This window comes from Myzus persicae, unplaced genomic scaffold, assembly GCF_001856785.1.
Source record: "Myzus persicae strain clone G006 unplaced genomic scaffold, MPER_G0061.0, whole genome shotgun sequence".
Lineage (NCBI taxonomy): Eukaryota > Metazoa > Arthropoda > Insecta > Hemiptera > Aphididae > Myzus > Myzus persicae.
Window position 1 is genome coordinate 223044 of NW_019101524.1, and position 25601 is coordinate 248644.

Sequence of the window (25601 nt, forward strand, 5' to 3'; positions counted from 1 at the left end):
CCACTTTATAAATAAATTATACTTTCCGTAAAAATAAGAATAAAGATATATAACAACATAGTACAAAAACGTTTTATATTTAACAAAAACCAGTAAAGTATTAAAGAAATCTTAGTACCTGTTCAATGATTTGAAGGAAAATAGTACAATAGACAAACGAAAAAAAATAAAAAATATACATATAAAAGCAAAAAGAATATTATGGAAGGAAGACTTAATTTTTGTAAAATAATAATTTAAAATAGGTACCTAAAAAAACACTTCGTCTTGCGAAGGTGCGTATTATTATTGTGCTTGTTTTTATTCGAAAGCAACAACGAATTTTGAGGAGGATAATTTTGCAATATTTTGATTGCACCACCCTCCATTGCCGGCAGCTTAATTATTTGTATGACATTTTCATTGCCATCGTAATTACTTGGTCACCACACACACACTCATATATGTGCTAAATTTACAATATTATATTATAGTTGGACTTTGTGATTTATTGTAGTTTTAATTTGAATATTGTGATAATAATTATTGTTGTGGGTGTTAGGATATTTATGTAGTTGTGATTAACCAGTATAGTGTTATTCAGTAGTTCGTTAAACACCATGGTCCATAATTTCTAAGCTGTTTTAAATGATTTCAAATGACTTTTAATTTTTAAAACAAGTACATACTTTTAAAGGCGCTAATTTCAGTGTTCGTCTTAGATCCTGAACTGAGAGTGGTAATGATAAACTGATAAGTGTACCTATTGCTTTTACGATGCAGTGTTTTTGTTTATTTATTTTTGTTGTGTCTCTGAAAATGTTTTTTATAGTAGACAAAATTCTTTAATCTTCAACTTAGAGATCAGTTTGTACTTTAGGTCAAAAAATAACCAGGAAGTACTTATCAAAACAATCAGGAAAAACTAAAAAAAAAAAACGGATAAGTCGCCCTGGTGTCGAGTGAACCTCTCATAGAGTAGGTCACTGCAAAAATACGTGCATACTAAAAAAGAGGAGAATCTGTGCATATACTGTCAGCATGTATTTCTAAGGATATATATTATTATATATTTATAGTGCTTTAATAATTTATTTTCTATTAGTCTTAGGTAGGTTGAACACATTTTTGCCAAAACAATTGCGTTTATTATAGTTGTTGTAATACTAATATTATATTATTTTATATGAGTTATCAATATATTACCTAACACATATTATACGAGTACCATATACTTAGTATTATGTAATTCACGTACAGCAGAATAGCCTAAATACAATGCTGAAACTAGTACCAATTATCTACATAGTTAATGTTATTCTGTCGTACCTGGCGATCTGATCAGTTTAATTTTAAATAAATATAATAAAATGCACAGATATAATTAGCATTAATTCAGTCTAAATATTTGTCTAAAAATAAATAGCATTTATCATAAATATAACATAAAAGGCTGTTATAAATTTATAAGTCACTACCGATGTGGATAGATTCATGGTATAACAAAGCAAAAACATATTTAAAAAAATGAATTATGTTAAGTAAATAATAATAATAATATACGAAATGAAAAAAAGTTTTTGAGTCCCAAAAAAAAAGTGTTATTTTTAATTACAACAAAATTACTAACATTATTAGGTATTTTATTTAAAAATCAAATTTCGTAAAAATTTGAACTTGAAATGTGCTTTAAAATTGGCATTAATTTGATAATTTTTAAATCAGTCATTATATTTAAATGTATTTAAGACTTTTTATTCATCTACATATTACAATATAAATTATACATATTATCCTAAAAACAATGCATTTTAATTTTTCTAAGTACTAAATTATTTTAGTTTATTAGCACTACAAATACATTTAATAATCTTAAAAATAAAATGAATTATGGAATGTAACTATCACTTTCTTCTTTTTTTGTTCAATATATACATTATATATAATAACACTTACCGTTAAGAAATGAGTTTTTTTAATATTACCTATGAAAATAATAAATTTTTTTATCTTAATATGTTAACATGAATATATTCAGATTATTTATACAACATTTGTTTTTATTATTATTCAAATTTTAATTAAATGATTGAGTTTGCAAACAAATAGTTGAATGGGTCATTTAACTACCTAATATCGTTATTATATTTTTAACCAGAGTTAAAGCTTGACACAACAATATTGACTATTGATTTTATTAATATATACATTCATTAAAAATTACTCGGGTCGAATATGATTCAATTACCGTAGAAATAAACAATTCATTTTTTTTTTTTTTTGTAATTACATATAAATAAAAAACAGTACACACTATATATGTATTAAAGTACTATAATGGTACTAACAATAAAATAAACATTGATTATGCTAGATATAATATAAATGTTGAGTTATTACATTTAGATAACTTATCAGTTATAAATGTCAGATATATTTTTATTATTTATATGAACAAAGTTTTTTTTATTATCCATATTATATACACCCAGATTTTATAGACTACTACACTAATAAAACTATTTATTTCAAAATAAAAATGTCAAATTTTTTTTGACACTTCACCACTGCAAAAACAAGAAATCGATTAAGCAGATTAGAACTCTAAAAATACAGTTTTTTTTGTAAATACCAAACTTAAATACAATACAATAATAGATACCAGAGAAAAAAACAGTTACAAAACCATACAATTTAATATACAAACCACAAACAATACGTGCAAAAATCACCGGTTAATCCAAAACACAAAATTACGAAGAAATAAAATAAAATGTTACACCCTTGTATCAATTAAAACTGAAATAATTATAAACCGACAAAGAATCAGCTAACAGCTATCAGCGACTTACTCAACGACATCCATGCAAAATCAACCATTGACAGAATGCACTCCCGACTTCGGGTGGGTTGTACTGACAGTGAGACACATAATAAGTAATGACGGAATGCTAATTCAACGGAGAAGAAAGAGAATAGCACAACTCACTAGGGTCCAAGGAACCTCTATATGAAATAATCCGCAAACATTTCTACTCAGAAATAAATTATCATCTAATTTATTATAGTAGAACCAATCTAAATAAATACACTTAATACTTTACTTATGTAATTTTTTTCAGTTGTAAAGCGTGGTTAATTATTCAAAACCTATCTATTATATTTTATTTATTTATTTATTATTCAATTATTGGACGAGCTCAATTCAAATTTAGATATTAATCATAAAGCTAAAGACGTAATAGAATTTTATTCTCTCTTGTATAACCATGTAAATTAGTATAAGAAATCAAAAGTTGTCAAACATCAAGACTATTAAAAAATATATACATATATGATTTGTAAAAATTTCAGATAAACTAAAAAAAACTGCCAAAGTTTTGAAAATGGGAATAATAGGTAAGGTTACACTTTTCAACTCTAGAATCTGGATACAGTAAGCACTAAGACGTATAAATACATCTGTATTTGCATTTTAGATTTCGAGCAAAGCTATAATATCAAACAATAGTTTTTAAAACAGCGCATTATGAATAGTAAAGAATGATAAATATTATATTGAATTAATAGTTTGATAAATTAACAACTAATTTTAAATGGTATTCTAATGATACTATTTATACATTACTCTCAAATTATTTTTTTCTTCATAAATCAAAATACAAATTGTATAAGCTTCATACGCTGAATGATAATCATAATTTAGTGGAATACCTAGAAAATATTTTTAAAAGTTAAAAATATGCAATTTTCATAGCATTAGTGTTATTTTTACACATAATTATATATTTAAATAAACATATAATTTGTATATATCCTATGAAATATACACAATCCTTAAGTATTTATTTTGTAGGATACCAATTATTGTTTTTATTTATTACTCTGATGTATAATATACTTGAAGGTCCTTTAAAAGATTTTTTTTAATATCCATTTTTAAATAAAATTAAGACATTTTAGAACATTTTATAATAGGTTATAGGTAGGTAATGGAAAAAAAATATTATTTATGACATACTTTGAAACTATACAATCAATAGTTATGTGAATGACAGATTCAGTGATAGGGGAGAGGAGTGGCTTACCTCACAGTTTTTAATTTAAAATTTAAAATAAAAACCAGAGAAATTCTCTATGCTGTAAAATGGGTTTTGGGAGTACCCAATCATATACTACCCATCATTAAATGTCGCCGTATAATGGATGTGTTAAATTTGAACTCAATCATCATATAAAAAAACCCTATTGTATACTTGTAGGCGTGAAAAACTTTTTTAAACTAAGAATACACAGTAGATCAGCATTTGAATAGTCATGATATATAATATTTATAATTCAGTAAGTTGAACTAACTTTGTTACCGAATATATTGAATAAGCGTACAGGTTTATAAGTTACATTTAAATATCAAAAAACCATTAAGACACGTAAGTTTCATTACAAAAATAACTACAACTTACAAGTACCTAATAACGTACAATATTTTGAAAATTGAATTGTCATGTTTAGAAAATTATAATAATATAAATGGCAGTAAAATGTTTCAAATATCTACGATTTATATTTTTGAATAACAAAGAAATAATTAAAATTGGCTGTAGCCCATAAGTACAAAAATTATGACCTAAAAGCGCAAAAATAAACATCCCATAAGTGTAAAAAAGTACCTTTTTAATAACCCATAAGCGCAAATAAATTTTACTAAAATAAAAATAAAGTTTATTTTACTACTATCATACCTAGTTATTAATAATTGAGCTTTTAATAGGGTAATATTATAATAAATATCCTAAAATTAAACTTTTCATTAGAAGCCCCATGATTTAATAGCCCATATCTGGACTTTTTTTAATGTTCATATTTCATGCTTTAATATTGGAGATGACTTAAGAGCTGAAATTCGTAGTTTCTTGTCAATCTGATAGCAGTTTTAACTTTTAAGTAAACCTTCTGTTTGGTGTTATTTATAAGCACTTCAATATAGGTACATATGTATAAGCTAATGGGCGTGAACACTAAGCTGCACCTAATGGGGCGAATAGCTTAATATTATTGATTAGTAAATTTTTATATTATATTCTTTGACATTTTTCTTTTCAGGTCTATATTTTGGTGGTATATTATTACGTAAGTCTTCTCTAAAATTGGATTCAAACAAAAAGTGATCACGTGGATGAAATTTACAAACAATTGTAAATGGATCGCCGTCTTTAATAAGAAAATGTCCATTGGAATAGGAATGCTTTTTTACTTTAATTTGCAAGGTAGAAGTATACAATTAACGGGAATACCTTAATTCAAATAGCCATTGAAAAATTAAAACGAATTTTTGTTGAATACAGGGTATAAATTATTCATCAAAAAGTTATAATTTTAAATATAACTTAACCACAATTCGTTTTTTAGTGCCTAGGTGATTGCAGGTTTAATACAAAATTGTTATCTTATGCTGTATATTTTATTATGGGCAATGTAAACTGTAAAACTGTAATTGAAATAATAAAAATTAAGAATTAATTTTAATTCGTTTTTTCAACTAACGTGAACCCTTTTATAGCTTCCACCAACCTACAACGCTATTTTTCGTACTGAAAGACTGATATAAAAAATGCTGGTTTAAAAAGAACCAAATAAAATCAATTCAAACTACATATTTTGTCTCTTAAAAAGCTCGATTCTCGACTGTAATTTTCAATGATATCCAAATCCTATTAACCACGACTGTAAAATATCTCGAATCGACATTCAACGAGCGACTCACCTGGAATCGTCGTATCGAAACCAAAAGACTACAACTAAACTACCGGCTATGTATACATAACGTACCACTCATAAGTAATTAATAATGAATTCACTAACTTAAACATTGAGCTTCTCGTGTACAAATTCCTCCTAAAACTAATCTGGACCTAGGCGGCATAGTAATTGACGCGTTCCGTGATAGCAGCAAGTAAGAACAAACACTAAAGTGACCCCTCTACGACGCTTCCAATCACCCCCGCGGGAAGTAAACGGTGCGACCCGGTTGGCTATCCTGCTATGTCCGATTATGGCGCAAGTCGGGACCGGGAACCGTATCGCGTAAGACGTACGGTCGGCGACACAGGCCGACGCGACTCCGTTTTGTGCAGAACCGAATTGGCAACACCGTGTCGGAAGCTTCAAGACCCACAGCATATTAACGTTTAAGCTGTTTTTGTAAACAAAAGTATTATTTAATTGTATACAACTGTCATGGCATATAGACAGTTCAATGTGTACATTATACATCACAAGCATAAATTCTACCGCACGGTAAATCATTTTGGTTGTGATTTGGAAACCACAACCACCGCGACGGTGAACCACGGTCAACCATCTACAACCACCGTGTCACCAATGACGGCTTCTTTCATCGAACTGTTCATGTACGATTTCACTCAGTTTATACTCTTACTGTACCTGCAGATACAAATCGTTCATTTAAAATACGCCGCAGCTTTGTTATACAAACAAATACAATTTTAGAAAATCAGTCATACTTAGGAACTAAAAAATAGTAATTATAACAACTCATACTCACTTATACAGTGAAATATGTATGCATCAACAATTAACATTATTTAGACTACATTATAATTTATAACCTTGTCTAATCTAAATCACATAAACTGTTATTCTTTCTGTGCTAAAAGTTTAATAATATCTTAAACGAAATAAAGGTTTTAAGTTTAATGTTTAAAAACAAGAAAAAAACAATTTATTGTATTTTCCAATACAAAAAAAAATGAGGTGTAGGTACTATTTTCGATTGATATTAATAAATATAATTATTATTTGTTCATAGCTAAAATATTACAGAATCTGTATTTTAATTTTTAAGTATTAAGGATAAATTCATATTGTTTATCACACGGAACAGCAAAATTATTATTTACATTGGAATTAATAAGCTAGGTATATTATATTTCAGAGGGGATTTTACGAAAACTATGAAATTATTACAATGTTTAGGTTAATTATTATTACCTCTCGCAGTTGTAACGTTTATTATACATATAATGATTACTTATTACTTATTAGTTACTACATTCCAAGTATAATTAAATTCAAACTTCAAATAAACATCTGTTGAAATAAAACATACTTACAACACAGTTATTAGTTACCTATAATGAGTTTTGTATAAGAAGAATTTATATTAATCAATACTGTGTTATTTCTATAACGCAAGACAAATAAACTACGCTATACAATATAGAGTTTGAATAAATTACAAATTCAAATACATTTTTTCTAGTTCATGAAACAAATACTGTTTTTTATATTACTGAAATGGATAAACCTAAAATATTGTAGGTTTTGTTTATAATTAAAGGTATACAGTGAAAATTCTCTAAAGTGTAAACTATAGAGTATAGAGGAATTTCAATATGTCTACTATTAAGGTATGTCAGTTAAGAGAGGTCTCGCTTTACAAATTAAATTCAATATTCAATACCGACAAAATGTGTCTGGTCCATGCAGTAATATATTATAAACAGTTTTTATTTATCATACATAAATATAAATGTAACTTGTTAATTTATGTAAATGGAATATTATTTTATAAAAGTAATTGAATAATATTCAACTACTTATATGAATTTCTAATAAAACAATTTAAATTATTGAAGAATAACGTGTATGCAGTAACAGCTGGTCGATACACGTGTTCGGTTAAAAATTGAAAAAAAATTAATTATTTTTGAGAAACTAAAAAATTACGCAAAAGCTTCAAGTAATAAATTCAAATATATACAATTTTTACAATTTATAGGACAAAATATATTATCAATTCCAACACGATTTCTATATGAAAATAATATCAATACAAAAACATCTAGATGGAGTTTAAAGGTTTTAGTATTCTGAGTTGTTTCAAAAGTGGTTTTTATGTGAAAGCTATAAAATATTTAAGGGTCAATAGTTAAAGGATAGGTATAAATAAAAGCAAAAAGTTAAAAATCTTTCCAGAGGACATAAAATAAAACAAAAACTAACGTTCTATATTGCTCATCGACTCTTTCACTTGGCCAAGATGTGTATAATGTATTTTACATTGGTAATAAAAGTTTTAAGAGTAGTTTACACGGCTTTTAGTGAATTTAATTCACGGATTGAAGATCTCTATCAAATTTAAAAACAAATTTATGGAACATTTACTCAATTTTTTTGAACTTACACAAAATATAATGGACATTTAATTAGAATACGTCATATTATAATTTCCTATACTATTATGTGTATTTAATTATTATTTATAATATGGTATTTGGTATTTTATTATATTTATTTATGCATTACACGTCAACGTTCCAGACACTGACCTCATCCCTGGTTTGTTGAAATACATGAATGTTATAATGAAATATGTATTATACGTCCCTAACGTATTATAATCCACAACCTATTATTCCGCATAAATTGATGGAAAAAGGTTTAACTGTATCTTTTTCGATCTCTTACAATTTCGTTTACATAACAATAAACAATATCTTTGCCGACGGTTGTCAAAGAAAAATGATGTGAATTACGTATTTGTTGAAAGTTTTAAACTGCGTGGAATTCAAAGTTTAGATATCGATTTCATTTATAATATATACGTCACATTTCATGTATGGAATGTACTAATTTTTCTTTATTAACTTTTCAAATTTGATCAAATAATCGGTATTCCATAATTATGATATTCATTATTTTTTTGAAAAAGAAAAAAATTAACTTTCAACTGCATTCAACTGCCTCCTTAGGTGAATTCTTAACATCAAATCTGAGTAGTGTGAAATAAATCTATAATTTCTGACAACCATTTGAATATAAATAATATTAATATGCAAGCATGATATATATATAAACTAAATAAATAACAATTAATTAATAATACAATTATGCATTTTGTGGATTGAAAATTGCTGTCTTTTATTCTTTATAAATAATACATTTTTTTTTAAGATACTGAATAAGACGCCATTCTTAACAACGGACATCGTGATTGTACTGTTATCATACATTTTTTTTATCGTTTCATACTAAAACGTTCACAAATCCCATCATTTTCGTCTAAAAACAGTCTTAATCTTTAGTTTACATTCTAGCAAAACTTGACTATATAAACTTGGAGTTGTTGAACCCCTGTGAAAATTCTTTTTTTTGCTTTAATTGGGCAATAGGTAATTATATTTCTGAGTCTTTTATTTCAGCTGGGTGTAACACGACACCTAATTTTTGTTTCAGATTTAAATCATTTATTTTAAACGCAAACAATTCACAACAGTTTGGGACATTTTCTTTATGAACGAATATCTAATATGAGATCATTTTTAAAAGCATTCAATGCACTAACTCTTCTTAATTTTTGCTAAGATATATCTACTATATCATATTATTATTCGGCACTTCTTCTTAGCTGATATTAGGCCAATATTTCTTATTTTGTAGCTAAGAAAATCATCCATGCAAATCTCACGAGAAATAGCGCAGTGACGGGTATTGTTTATACTTAATTACAGATATTTTTTTGTAAGCAAAGAAGTTGCTAAATACGAAGTCGAGACTGTACTATAAGTGATTGTATTTAACTTTTATAGTTTTATTTACCAAACGTGAATAACTATTTTCTCGCCATAGAGCACGTCGAAAGTCCCGTTGATTCTCGATAACATTTATTTAACGATACAAATTTTTTATGTCTGCAGAAACTACAAAATTATGCGTACGAGATAAAAAGCAATATTAAATCCCCTTGGATCATCTATAATCTAATACTACCTATTATACACTGTAATCATTATTATACATCCCTGAGCCGTATAACAGTTATAATTTAAACCTGAAAATAATGACTGAATTATTATACTCTCATTTCTCAAGGAGTATTATTACCTTCAATTAATTAAACGCTAATCCATGCATGCATATAGGTACGCTTACTGTTTTCAATTCGATATATAACATCATTTAATGCTGAAATAAACTACGCTGGCATGCCGAAACTTTAAAATTGATTTTTGATTTTCTGTAGATTTGTATGATTTATGCACAGTGATTTCCGAATGAAAATGAAAATTAACCGAGTGATAAATAATTAAAAAAACCAATTTTATTCTACATCATTCATTGATGAACACAAGTTATAAGCATAACAAATAAATTACAAAATATGTTGTTGGGTCGACATAACAAAGGTTAGGTACCTACAATGGACATTGGACACATTCATAATTTTATTATAACTAAAATTATTCCAATCGTACACTATTTAGAAAAATAATTATCTCAGCCAAATGAATACTATGAATATACGTTTTATAACTTTTTATTTATTGGTTATATAATGAAATATTTAATTTATTTAAATTGAATTCCCAGACATTGACGTTTAATAATACTTATCGATCTATTATCTATACCTATGTATTATTTTATCAACCGTTTTTGTTGTTAATGTTGTTATGTTCTTACGTTTCTACAAAAAAAATGATGTATTACAATAAATTAACAGAAATTTGTAATCCCGAATCCGTTATTATAGTTTAAACATAGGTACTGGTACTTAAGTCTTCTCTAAATTACTGTGATAGTTTAAAAACGTATGTGTGAAGCACAAATCGGGAATGAATTATTTACCATTTAAAAATAAATAATTGTATGATTACTCACACAAAAAACTTCATTTTGAAATGAAAAATGACAAATTGTATAGTGCATATACCTATGCACTTATACATAGCTAAGAATTGTTGTCTTAACCCCATATTTATGCGTGTCATAAAATATTTATGTAATGAGTATTATAATTATATTTAATCATATCGATATTCGATTATTCGACCTAGTACCTATAAACCTTCATTTTTTACTGTTAAACCAACAGGAGGCTCAGTTTAAACAATGCTACCTACTAATTTGCTGCCATTGTTTATTTATGTACAAATTTGATAAATACATACAATATACAAATATACACATAATACGAACAACCTATTAACCTATGTTAATACGTTTTTCAATGAAAATATCACGAAGTAGCTCATTAAGATGTTTACAACACCTAAAGTCATAATAGGTACATACCTGCAGCGAGTACTGTGCTGAGTCCCGTCGGTATGCCCAGCCCGAGGTTGCCAAATGAACCTTTCTCTTCTATGCAAGCCACGCTGCCCATGACAACTGCAAGTATGCCACAAACGATCTGCGGACAAAGCATAAAAAAAGATAAACTATAGTATTAATATATTTCCCGTTGAACTACGAAATATAATACGATTATAATTGATATTAGATACTCTTGTTGAACATCTCGCTACATGTAAAAGCGTTCATTCGGCACATTAAATTTACCGAAATCGACAACGAAAAGAAGTCAATATGAGCTAGTGTTCAAATATTTGCAACTGTTAGTGGAAGGGTTTCGTATATTATGTACATATTTATTCAGCAAGAAAGCAGATGGAGAAAAACGTTATCTGAAAAGCAATAGCTCCATCGGGTTAGGTTAGACACGGAGGTCCGAAAATGGTCGGATTTCGGATCGGCTATTGATTACAAATGATTTCGAAGCGTGTATCTTACAAAAGAAATAAATAAAGTGTCTCTGTTATTTTGGCATGCATTGTTCTTTTAATCGTATGAAAAACAAAAATTCTGAATGTTTTAAATGTAATATACAATGGGCAGCAAATAAAATAAATTGTATCGATGCCACTGTAAGTTCCTATGATGTACAACATTCTCCAAAAATAGCTTTTTTATGTACATAATATAATAGTATATGACACAATTCATTATATACAGAGTGATTCACCAACTACCAAGCATGCTCACTTAATTTTTTTCTCTTGTAATACATTTATTCAAATTCTGATTTTGGAAATTTTTTAATTTACCACGGGACCAATATTTTCAATAAACTTTGATTATTTTTTTTCGTGCCATTTGATTAAGTGGCGTCCTCTGAAATTAAGTTACCAATTTTTTTCAAGTAAAATACAACCTTATTACAATTCAATTGTTAAGCAGATGTTTTTTTTTAAATTTTAATGAAAAAGAAAATGGGTCTGAGCATACTAGGTGACTCACTCTGTAAAGTATCTATCTAATATCAATTGAATATGAAATAATATTAAATACATTTATGTTAAAAATTTTAGAACTCCTGCAGTTCAAATTGATTTCCGCCTGTGATTTGTTTAAATATGTAGGGACTAGACACTAGAGGTGCACTAATACATTATTTTCAAAAATTCGAATTTTAAAGATGGGCTCACACAGGCGGAAACGAAAAAAAAAACAAACGAAAATCGAAAATTGTTTTGTATATTTATATGTTTGTCGTTGGTTACAAAAAATAAAACAGGAATTATTATAGTTGGGTTTTATTTAATTTGACATAAATGACCTACTGGAAATTAACCGCGTTTATAATTTCAAAAAAGATAAATATTATATTATTACTTGTGTTTATAATATCATACCTAATATTAAAATATACCCAGAAGAGGTGAGGTCGTCAAGGTAGTACCAGAGACTTCCAAACCTATAGTCAAAGACGATACCGCCAACAAGAACGTAATGACCCATATAGAGAACTTAAAAATGCTGAATATTCAATTAATGCCAAAACAAAAAATAACAAAATATACCATTTAACAATTTTTGATTGACCATCTCTCCGTCTCACTTTTATCCACTGACACAAAATATAATATTGTACCTAATATACACATAATCAAAAACAATAGAGTATTGGAAAATAAGTAACTACTAGTAGTTAGTGGGTACTACCGTCATATATTATAACTATAAAAATTAAAAACATTACATTGAATAGTCCATTTAGTAGGTCTGAAAATGTGTGATATTTTGGTCAGTTAATTATAATATTGTTTTCATATATTTAAACATTTAATCTAACTGAGTATTTACTCACTACTCAGTACTCACTATAGGTAGTGTCTTTTAAAAAAATACAAACTTGCTCATATCATACTTAATCATAAAGATTAACACTTATTTTTTAAGACTAATGTATTATAATATTCAATTGAAACTTTATACTATAGAAAAAATATAAGAATAAGAAAACGTAATACCAATTATAAATGTTACGTGTTTTTTTTATAAATATTTTATAATTTACTTATTTTGAGTACTAGTGTATTTTTTAAATAATTCCAAAAAATGATCAACTTCACTCGTTTTGATAAAAAAAATAATTATAACAGAAAAAATGGTCATCGAGTTAAAGAATATTATATACATTATACACATTACACACTGTACAATTACATTAATAGCAATCACTTTACAAAGCATAATATAAACAAGACTTATTTAATAAAGTATCAAAACATTTAAACATCATTGATCATTTATGTAGTTATTAATTATTATTATATAATATTGAAGTTAGTTGATATGAAAAATATCCCTAACAATTAATCTAACGATCTCCTACCTTTCCAACTGCTTTCCTATCTATGAGATAACTCTCTATTATTTATCACTATTATAAGCTTTTCATTCTTTTATCAGATCCAAAACTGTCTCTTTTTTAAAAATATTTTACCTATTAAATGTATTAAGTTGTTTAAGCTTTCAAAGAAGGATCTCAAACTATATTGTTATATTTTTAGAATAGTCAAGTAATAATCTACCCTGAAGTAATAAATCGATAACCATAATAAAATCTTGAAGAATAAAAAAAATTGCGCTCGCAGTAATTTCTTTTATGTGTAACATAATATCTAAAAGCTATTCTAATGATATTTCATATTTCTAACAATTGTAATAGTAATAAAATCTGTAATCATTGATAACTATTTATGTTCTAACCAAAATATTCGATTTTCGCGAGCAATAAAGAAATTCATGCGTGAGCAACCCTATAGGCAGCATATAATACTCGACAAAAAAAAATTAAAAACAGAGTCTGAGTCTCATAAAGTCCATTGATAAAACTTTATGTATAGTTTCCGAGATTAGCCATTAGCAAATTGCGTTCGTTACGGTAACACGTTTTCATTCGTTTGCTCGTAATTACCACAGCTACACATTTTCTGGGAAGGACTGCTTATAGATGTTCTATACATCAAAAATAAAAATACTAACACATCAGACGCTCTTTTTAAAACGTAATTTTATAAAAATTGTGTTTAGTACATTTTTGACGTGTACACGCAAATAAATTTACAGTAAGTAATTAGTACCTATACCGATTGACTCTCAGCTTATTTTTTACATTATTTTTATTTTCAAAACAATACAGGCCAGTGCCCAGAGACAAAATTAGATGTGAATACATTTGAATTACAGACAACAGTAACATAATAATATACATAACGTATATAATAAAATATAATTTTTTAATGGTTATGTTTATAAAAACAACCAAATTTTTAAACAATTTCTTAGCTTTTTGTGAACGAAATATTAACTATCGATAAAGCGGGTGGTTTTTCTCGTTTTATAATAATAAACCAGCCACTAACATGGCACCAAGACCTGAGTTTACTTAACCACTAAAATGATTACTCGATGAATGGAACACAAACACGTTCCATAACTTAGATTCTAAGTCTTAGAAGTAGCACAGAATGTATTGCCAAAGTTCAAAACAAGTTTCTTAGTTGGTAATATGAACGTGATTAAGCTGCTATGACCAAATTCGTGAATCGAAAACAATTACGGAAATGCCACTTACATGATATAACGAAGAAATATATTACACAAAAGCTTATGGATAAACCATATAATTTACAACAACAAGTATTTGTCTAGTTACAAGTTTATTGCTTATAGTAAAACTACTATAATAATACCTACATAAGTTTAACTTAAAAATAATATTAAAATACTGCAAGGATAGTAAAATCTCTATTAAATGTCGAGTATTATTTTAGCCATAATATGCTTCTATAGAAAAAAATTTAGTTTACGAAACAAATTATATTTGATGGTATTTAAACATTTCGTTTTTTGATATTTTTAGTGATTTCTTTTAGAGTAATGAAAAACTACCAACCAACTATACAGTTAAAAAAGTTAACGAAATATCAGAAAATGTAGAATTTTCAAAAGATATGTCATTGCTTAATGCACTTTCAGATGTTTAATAATAATGATAGTCGATACCTATTTATCATTACAACTCAGTTGAGTGAATCGAAAGATTGCATGATTCTGTATTATAACATGTCATATAATTTTTAAACTATTAGTATTAGTAAACCATTTCATTATAGGTACTATAAATAAATGATTCATTTTATTCACCCAGTCTGAATTTAAACTAATTAATACTATACTTTAAATTTGTGTATTAAATAGTTTCAATAAGATAAGAGTTAAGTAGTAAATATAAATTATGCTAAGTTTAAACATAATTAAAAATCAGGAAATGCTATTGTCTGTACGGATTGCCAATTTTAATTTGAAATCTCATAAGGAAATGATTCTGTGAGAAGCAAGTTTTGCGTTTTTGTTGGATATTTTCAAAAAGTTATTGCATTTTGAACGCATTCGAGTTTCTATATAACACCTAGAACTCGCTTTCTTCATAGAAGAATATGCTACATAAAACTTTAAGAACAATCGTATTGCTCTGAAAATCGTTTTTACTTAGACAAAAGAATATCATTTAAAGCCAATAGATTGGAAATATACTTCATTTTAAGGGAGACGTTTAGACATTAAGTCTAAAACAATTACAGAGAGGAAAAAAAACTATCGAAATGACTTAAATATAATCTATACTAGATTGCTACAACAATCGTTTTCAAATTTAACATGCCAATTCGTGTTTACATACCAGCTCAAGTGATTTACCTGATACTTTATGAAGCAAAATCTGTTCCAAGTTTGGCATATAAAAGTAAATTTGATTTTTATTATTATTATTGAGGCTTTTATTTATAAGCATTGGCGTGTTTTATTCTGGAACTTTTGATTACTGCTTTTGTTTGTAATGTTCACGAATCACGTTATTTTTAAGCAAATGGGGGTTATTTTATTTTGTATATTACTCCATATTTTGAATAAAATGCATATTATTGAATATTAAAACTATAAACACTTAAAATAAATGTTCTATGGTATATTTTAGTTAAGGGGCTTAAGAAAACAAAATAGAATATTATTCATCCGAAAAATTTACCCGAGTATTTAATTTTCTGCTATTACTTACTATAGTACAGTAAGTATAGTAATTTAACTTATATGTAATCATTATTGTCATAGATGTACTACGAGTACCAAATGCAACAGTATTTTAGATTTAATATTTAAGATTATTTCACAAGACTACAACTACAACACTACCTATACCAAAATTATTAAGTGTTGTGACATAGTGTCGTGTATTTTGAGTGCGTTGCGTGTTGTTTGTAACAATATTTTTAGTACCTAACACATCAGTGTTTCGTGTAATACTTCTGAATGGTTTAAAATAATATTTTGAGATTTTAAAACTATTAAAAATTTAGTTTTTTTTATATGAAGTGGAATATTTTTCCGGATTTTTCGTTACATATAATGTTTGCATTTTTTTAGTAACTAAATGCATACTTTACCTATTTTTTTGCACATAAATTCTATTCTTAACATACTATAAATGTGCCCGTGGACAAATCTGAGGTGGAACAATAGGTAAGCTAGTCAATTAAGTCGCTGTATATTTGTTTTTTTTTTTGTCATTAATTAAATATTCAGTGTCTTCTTGATCTGATTCATTAGTTATTGTTGAATGTATCGTCTTTGGCTATAGTTTTGATAACTCACCTTGTCGACCTCTACTGGGCATATTGTAGTGCTAGGTATAATATTAAAAATAAAAATGAAAATAAAAAATATGATACAATATAATATTCGTCTTTTTTTTAGACTATAAGTCTCTTTTATCTAAACTGCAAAATTCTTGGATGAGTCCATCTTAAAAATGTGAATTTTTAAAAATGATTGATGCCATCTCTACAATTTGGTAGGAATGTACCATACGAAAATTAAAAAGCTCTAGCCATTATAGTTTTGGCTATATATGTTGATTAGTAAGTCTGGTGTTGGGACATGTTTTACTGTGTAGATGAGTAATTAATCATAATTACTTGATGATAGCATATATAAATGCTCAACTTAATCTATGCACTCTAAAATATAATTATTACAAATTTCAAGGTTCATAAAGATTGTAAATATAATTTCATATCTTAGATTTGTTATTTCAGATATTAGTGGTATTTAAGAAAAAAATTTATATTTTCATATTATTGAATATTTGTAGCTCATTTCATAAATATACAAAATTAATCTGTCATTAATAATAAAACGTTCACATAATTTATAATTAATGAATAAGTATGCAAGGATATTAATTTATTAGAGTGAATACTTTTGTACATAAATTTACATAGACGAGTGCCAACAACAAAAATACCTACTGTGGTAAGTACTTTTAAATTAAGTATACATGCTCAAAAAAAGTTAAAACGTGGTTGGTTTTTTTATCGACTACCTATAGTATAATCTGATTAATAAACCTACCTATTTAATTTTCGCATTTAATATATGTACTTACTTTGTGTCTACGTAAAATCCACATTTATAAGATCACTTTCAATAATAGCAGTTTACTAAATACCAAATAAACACTATTTTATTATTTTGCGATTCGCACAGTATAGCTACTATTTATTTTTCAAGTTACAAAATATTTAAGTAAATGTATTAAAAATATTAACTTATTTCCTAATAAAAAATCAAATTGTATAATGAATAAACTTAACAGTTCATATGCTAATTTATTTTGTTCGGTTTTCTTTTAGCGAACTGTGCAAGTTATTAGTTTTACTACCTCTAGACATAGTAAATTATTGTATCTTTACCTATGAAATGGTTTTTGGCTATTTAATGTTTAACACTTTTAAAAATGAAAACCATATAGACATGTATACTATGGTACTTGCCACTTTCCACTTTAATGCTGTTATTATTTGAGTTTTATGGCCAACTACCGTTCAACCTTTTAATGAAATGTCAGGATTTGTGTTTTATCCGGACTCCGCTTAGAGTGTGATTATTTAACATTACTCTCAAATTTATGATAATAATATAAAACCACATTATCCTCATTTCTACCCAAAACGTAGTTAAGATAGACTATAGTGACAACACCTAGCTTGATAACCATATTCTGTCTGGGCTTTTTTTTATTGGATTTTGTGAAAATAATTTTTATATTAAAAGAAACGACCAATAATAATACTATTTACTATTGTTTAAAAGGGAAAAGAAAAATAGATGGTTTAAAAAGGTGGCACAACATATGTGAGAAAAAATAATAAAGAAACGAATTTCAAACACACAACCAAAACAATAGAGAAGGTACCAATAATAACATTCACACAATAAAATCCAAATAGCTTACATTTTTCTTTGGTTAAATGAAAGTTTCATTAAATATTTGGACTATTTTATCAAATACAACCGAGATGAACATTTTTCGTAACATTTTGTTTTGTTTTTTCATTTATTTACACAAAAAAAAACATTGACACAATAGTGGTTGGCACTACTTAACATTTCAGTACAAATATTATTATATCATGATATTATTATTATAATTATTATTTTTATTATTATTATATATCAGAAGTCTCGTACTATCCTAATTATTTCCATGATGAAAATCAATACATTGAAATGCTGTTTTCTCAATAGTAATTTATAAGAAAATGTAGGCCATTAAATTGAAATTTTCCTATAGATTACTGTTGAAAAAATAGCATTTAAATATATTGATGTTCCGCTATGTCACAGAGATACTATTAAGCCGCTTAGGGTTATACGGGACTTTTGGGACATACCTACCATATAATAGTTTTCTTATACAAGAATAGTGTATTGTTCAATTCATCCTTGTTATTTATTTGTTCATTAAATGTATTCTTGCTTCATAGAATATTTAAAAAAACACCCCAAATAAAAGGTGCAAAAAAAGATTTATTTTACAGTTATCATATAATAGTGTTTGTCGTAACTACTAAAAATTACGAAAAAAGTATTAATATTTTAAATAATGAAATTATTTATGAGATAAATTAATCTAATTCCAACGATTCAATTCCCAGATTTAAAACCCTTTTATATTGAATTACGCGCAACCACTCATGATAATCTTCGACACACACGTCATCTGCGAGTATAAATTACATTCGTTTCCATATATATGATCAAAAAAAGGATTTTATATTAACCCCCGTATAAACATCCCTCTTTGATATGTCTCCAAATCCTGGAATATTACCTGTAGGACACGTATTCGCAGTACTTGTGAAAAAGGATAGTAATCAATGTCGTTCTTTTCCGTGCTCGCCAATCTAGTCACGATCACAGGCACGTCATCTGCCGTTTTGGTCACCTGACTGATGAGCGATTCGTGTCGTCGATACATATTACCTGCTAAAATAAAAATATTAAGTTATAATGTATTGACATTATTGTGATTTGTGAATAGTTGTTATTATATTTGATATGTCATGACAGTAAACGAAAACGTTTTGGTTATTTAATTTTATTATTCAATGTTATAATACTTTTCAAAACTTAAATAAAAATGATTCGTCAAGTATGTAAACATATACGTACTATAGTAGTTATCCATAAAATCAATAATAAAAACCAAATTTAAATATTAATAATACATTATGTTAATTTTTTTCTTGTGTTGGACGAATTATTTTCGTTTCAGAAAAATAAATATCATATACTAGGTATACTGAAAATAATATATTCATTAAAAATCAAACAAATACAAAACAAAAATGTCTTAATATTATCGCAAAAAAAATTCATTTGCTAGTAAGTTATTAACTAGTTGCATAATATAGCAATTTCCAAGATTAAAAGCTTAAATAGTGTAAGTAATAATAATAATTTTTATAATTCAAACTGTTTTTTTTAAGTACTCGCATATAGTACTTGAACTCATAACTTAACTTATTAAAAGTATACAACTGACACATAACGGTAGAGGCACTGTGGAACTAAAATGTCTAAACACGTCATACTATAGGGATATCATATAATACCATAATATAATAGCTTTCCCACCCGGCGTTGCCAGTGCCAAAATTTCTTTTAACGGGACTGCTAGTATAATAATATGTAGCCGATGTCAACCATTTAAATAAACAAAAAAAAAAATTCATAGTAATTTATTTAATGCCGCTTTATTGTGATACACTATTATCGTTTTTGATAGACTCCGTCATGCGCGTTCAGCTTCAAGTCATGCTTTTCGATCTTCGGATTTTGTACCCGCCCTCGAAGTAGAAGCTTCGAACCACCCAGTATCCCGGTATTTGTTTCTCTTTTTAGAGGTTTCGACAGATCTCCCACCGGTGTTTGGTTTTTTTGTTGACAGTTAAAATAATTTCCAGTAGTTACTTAATGTCTGTTGACTGATGAGGCATTTAAAAATTTGTGTGACGTTCAAAAACCATACCATGACCAAAATTCAGGGATTAGAACTGAACCGAATAGAATGGGTTCTTCAACAGGAACCTTTAAATTATTAAGAACCGAAACATGTATTTAGTAAAAAAAAAACCAGAAACAAACCAGAATTTTCAAATTAAATAAGTTCTTTTAAGTTCCAAAATAAAATTGTATTAATGATCACAAATCACAATATATTATTACTTAATATTTCGTATATAAATAATTAGGAATGTATGAATACCTATCTGCCTTTTTTAATATTCCTCATACTATTTATGGAGTTACACGAAGTCCGCATTATATTAAAGAAATAAGATTTTATTACGCAAGACCGTCATTTTAAACATTTTTGTTTTCATTTCTTTAAATTGCAATACGTATTTTGTAAGTTATTTAGCCATGTAGGTCAATATAATACAGGATTTTAAGATACAAAACGAATGAACAAATATTTATACATCGTGTGTCTGCGGAAACAGGGTACACATTATCACTCATTACCCTGTAAACAATTTTCAATTCTGTTTGGGGGATATTCAACTGGACGAATGGGTGGCTAATTTCTATTTTGACTCGTGTATTTTAGACATGCTCAATACAACTTTTTATTTTTAAATGCAACCCATATTTTGAATACTGTTTTTGGATATTTTTTTTTTTTTTCATGTAAATTAGTCAAAAATAAATTCACGTGTGAATTATCCTTAGCTACAAATAGGCTATAGGGGTTGAAAAAACTTTAAGACGCCCTCCAAGTCTCAATAAATCTACTGTTATAACTTTTATTGAAAACAGTAGAGTCATTTTTTAGTCTCTAGCTAGCCTAGATACCAAACAGACAGACAAACATCCTTTCATATACATACAGATTCAACTAAAGTTGTTGTACGAACACAAATTATAATTTAATTATTTTATGGTAGCATAAAACAATTTTTATATACTCATAATACTCGTATAGTCGTATCTACTCATCTCTGCATTAATATGTCACGATCCGCGATTACATGAACAACATGAGTGGTAAATAATAGGTTAGTATGAACAAAAATAGTGTGATGACAGTTAGTTAATTATTTGATTGTAAAAATAAGTGTGTAGGTAACAATGTACATAATAATATATTATTTTTTATTTCTTCTTTAAAGGTATTATGCAAATAAGTTGGTTTGTGTAAAAATAACTATATTATCTCTTGTGAAGTTTCTTGTAATCTGGGTGTCTTTGAACACGTTCGGATTTTAATTTAATTTTTTTAGTACAATTTCGATATTACACAGATATTTGGTTTAAGAACCCTCACAAAAACATATTTTGTATACAATGCATGTATACTCACTTCTCTGATTTTGATAGGATCGAGAAAAGTTTTTCCAAGTCAGAAATTTCCAACCATTTTTTCTTGATCCTTTTATACATTTTCTCGACACACACAAAGAAATAATTACAATACAATTTGTATTGTGTTGATTAGAGATTAATTATAAGGTAACGTTCATCTGAACAATGTTAAAATAAATATAAGTAATTAAAAACTGATATAAAAAGTAATATAGGTATATTTAAATATGGGTAGGTAGGTATATTGAATTTAATAGCTCTACAAAATTTGTACAGCCTAAATGTAATTATATTTAATACCATGTTTGAACCTGAAGGTGACTAACTCTTCTAATCGGGGGGCTAACCATTAAATTTCAAACAGAAAACAGATATTAAGTTCAATATTATTCAAACAAATCGTACTAGACACTAGGTTTTATATTGTTCATAGCGGAAAATGTCCGTTCACATAGACTTTACGTGGATAATGGTAACAAATAATGATATCGCTTTCTGAGAAATATCCATGGATATTCTGGAGCCTAAACTTAACCAGAAGAAATCTATGGTTAGGTTAGACTAAATAATATTCTGGTTGCAAAACTGGAACACGTATCCATAAAATCAATCTTATCGTAAGCACAAGTAATTTTTTTTTCCATATACCATACTTACACAATATAGGTACAATTTTTTTCCCCAATATGTGGCAACTTACACACATCATTTGTATAGGATTTAACGTACATATGTAACTTGTTACCTACTACTCACGTGTAAGAACTTAAGACTCCACGTTTTCAATGGTAAAAAATAACAGTAATAAATAATAATATATGATATAAACATATGGGTACCAAGGTACCTGATAATACCTTCCTGTAGTAATTAATAATATAATGAATGCAATGTTTTCGGATTAAATTATTTCAACAAACTCTTTTATTATTTACTAAACTTATCATAATACATTACAAATCGGAATACTCCGAATACTTATTATTTTTCGAATAAAGTTATTATAAAATATACTTCGTAATATATGCTGACAGACAGTCTTCGATCAGAATTGTTTTTCGTAAGCAACGGTTAATATTTATTATCATTTAATTAAAATGTAACACATCCCATTACAGTTACATACTCAATGACGAGGCACACTCAATAGTTACTATACAACAGAGCAAGTTTCACAGTGTTGTTTTTGTTGTTGTTGTTGTCGTTGTTGTTGTTTGTTAAGTAATTAAATATGTTAAATATACACATTTCAAAAAGTATACACCAATGCGTACTTAAAACACGCGTTTTTAATTTTAATTTGTTCGTAGATATAATAAATATGCATACAAAAACTAATTTATAATAAGATAAGTTGATTTCTTATGATCCAGGTAATAAATATATAACGTTGCTGTAATGCTTTTGTTACAAGATTTAAAATTTGTGTGCCATTTGTATACATTTCTTTTCATCTTCCACTCGTGATGATTAGATTCATTTGCATTAACGGATGAGGAATTTGTGTTTTGTATTTACAATGATGGCACTTGAATACAATTGCATCATTTCAAGTTTTTGACATTTTCTAAACTTCATTGTTCTTTGTTCATTACATTTTAAAGCTATAATTGTTACAACATTATAAATATTTGGTTTAACTGTGCGTTTGTTATGTACCTACACAAAAGTATAAAGGTAATCTAGCTCGTACAATACCAATATAATCACTTTCAAAATGGATTACTATCGTCAACGAAAATGTATTATTTAACAAAGAATTCAACTATATTGTTGTTTTTATATTATACTATTCAGACTAATTTGTATAAGTGCTTACAGCAAAACTTCAAAGTATTTAAAATATTTTATATGATTACTTTGGTTTCTCAACTTACGTATCATTAAAGATAAGGTAATAATATTTCAACTCAAACCATATGTTAATAATATTTTTTATTTATGTAGATTTAACTTGTCTATATCTTCGCTTTGTATACGCCATATTTGTGCAAAACAACAAAAAATCTATGGTTAAATATGGCTCAAGTAAAAAAACAAACCCGGAAAATTACACTTTACCGGATAAGCAGAAAGCGAACTGTATAGGAACCTATATTACATAGGTAACTTAACATAACCATTGAGTAGCCCACTGTTATGAAAATGTTAAAATGTTAGATTTGAATCATTGCATATGAAAAATTATTCTGAACGAAGAAAGTTTATCAACTACTATTTCATGATATTTTATATAAGGTACTGAAAATAATTTTTTTTTCTATTTGTTATTTGGTAGGTTCAACAAGCGATTACCAACAACATCACATATATTATAAAAATGTATTTTATTGTTATTATTAACTTAAAATAGCAATAGGTACCACGTATTGTATAATATAAAATCAAAAGGTTCCCGGTAATACCTTAAAATTAGTCTAAATATTTTGAAATTTTCATTGTCGATAGGTAATAGTTATTTTTATAATAGTATTATATTTTGAGCGTTTCCAATGATTATTTATTGAATAACGTCAATATTGTTATTTCACGTTTAAATTACCAATTTTGTTTTTTTTTGATAATTTTGAAAAATACAAAGACCAATTTTTGAGCTTTTAACTCTCACCTTCCACAAAGTATCAACTATATCAAATTTTCTTACTGCAACTACCCTCAAAGTCGAAGTTTTAGGAGCATACTTACTGTCCTAAAAGGTAGTGAAAAACAGATACTTTGTTTTGTATTAATTAAATAATACTCTTAGGTCACTTAGGTAATTATAACAGTGTGTAATGAAATGTATTCATCGCCCCACTCTGAATCTTAAATAGGTAAAATAATTAGAGAAAATTATATTACATTGAATATAAGATATGGTAATTATTCATAGCAGTGAAAAAATTGATAAATAAATATTTTTTACGTAGACACAAAACCATTTTATTTTACACAAATATTTATTTTATTTTCATGTCTACATTCAAAATGGTGTACATTTCATAAGATTCATATTTCATAAATAATTAAGCTAGCTTTTATAAAATTAGTTCTTTCATTTAAACCATTAATTTATTTACATATAAGTATCTCGTAAAGAACTAAAATATCAATAAACGTCGAAAAATAAATAATAATTGCCCCTGTTTATTTTTTAAACGAGCGTGATGTGTACAAGTTTGTATAAAAATAAAAGTATAAAACTAGTAATAATTATCAATTTTATGTCAATTATATAAGTATTAAATATTAAGCCATGAGCACTAAATCAACCAATCTAAAGTCTTCATAAACTCATACAGAACTATCATCTAAAACGAGAATAATTAATCAAATTAGCCATTAGGTAAAATAATATTAATTTTAAATTAATAAGTTATAATGTTTACAAAATTAACATTTGTAAATATTATGAACTATAGCAAAATTATTTCTCATACCTTATAATATTAAATAATAAAAATATATCTTCAAAGTTATTAGTAATACATAAACTATCATAATTACTTTAATATAATTGGATCAAATTTATACGTACCTACATCTTGTGAGTATTTTCATAAAATTAAAAATATCATTTTTTATAATGGATTATTTATAATGATTTTTATCATAATTTATGAATATTTTTAAATATGTTGAAACTGTTTTTATAAAAAGAAAAAACAATAAAGTACGTAGCATCAGATGATTAAAACTAAAACTTCTATGAAATTTTTATTTTTATTTTATTAAGTAAAAGTTTACAGTACAACCGTTTAAGACATAAACCTTCAAGAACAGTA

General features: G+C 26.8%; 1 protein-coding gene across 3 annotated transcripts in view; it reads right to left on the bottom strand.

Moving 5' to 3' along the window:
* Positions 1-25601, bottom strand: part of LOC111029433 — a 144767-nt gene that overhangs the window by 82482 nt on the left and 36684 nt on the right. For 2 of the 3 annotated variants that reach the window (XM_022308431.1, XM_022308430.1), the window contains 2 exons: positions 19301-19455; positions 11077-11194 (listed from right to left, as the gene is read on the bottom strand). In XM_022308431.1, coding sequence (XP_022164123.1) covers positions 11077-11194; positions 19301-19447 — 265 coding nt within the window. In that variant the 5' untranslated portion in view covers positions 19448-19455. The remainder of the gene's footprint in view (positions 1-11076; positions 11195-19300; positions 19456-25601) is intronic. The other variant, XM_022308432.1, reaches the window with a different exon arrangement.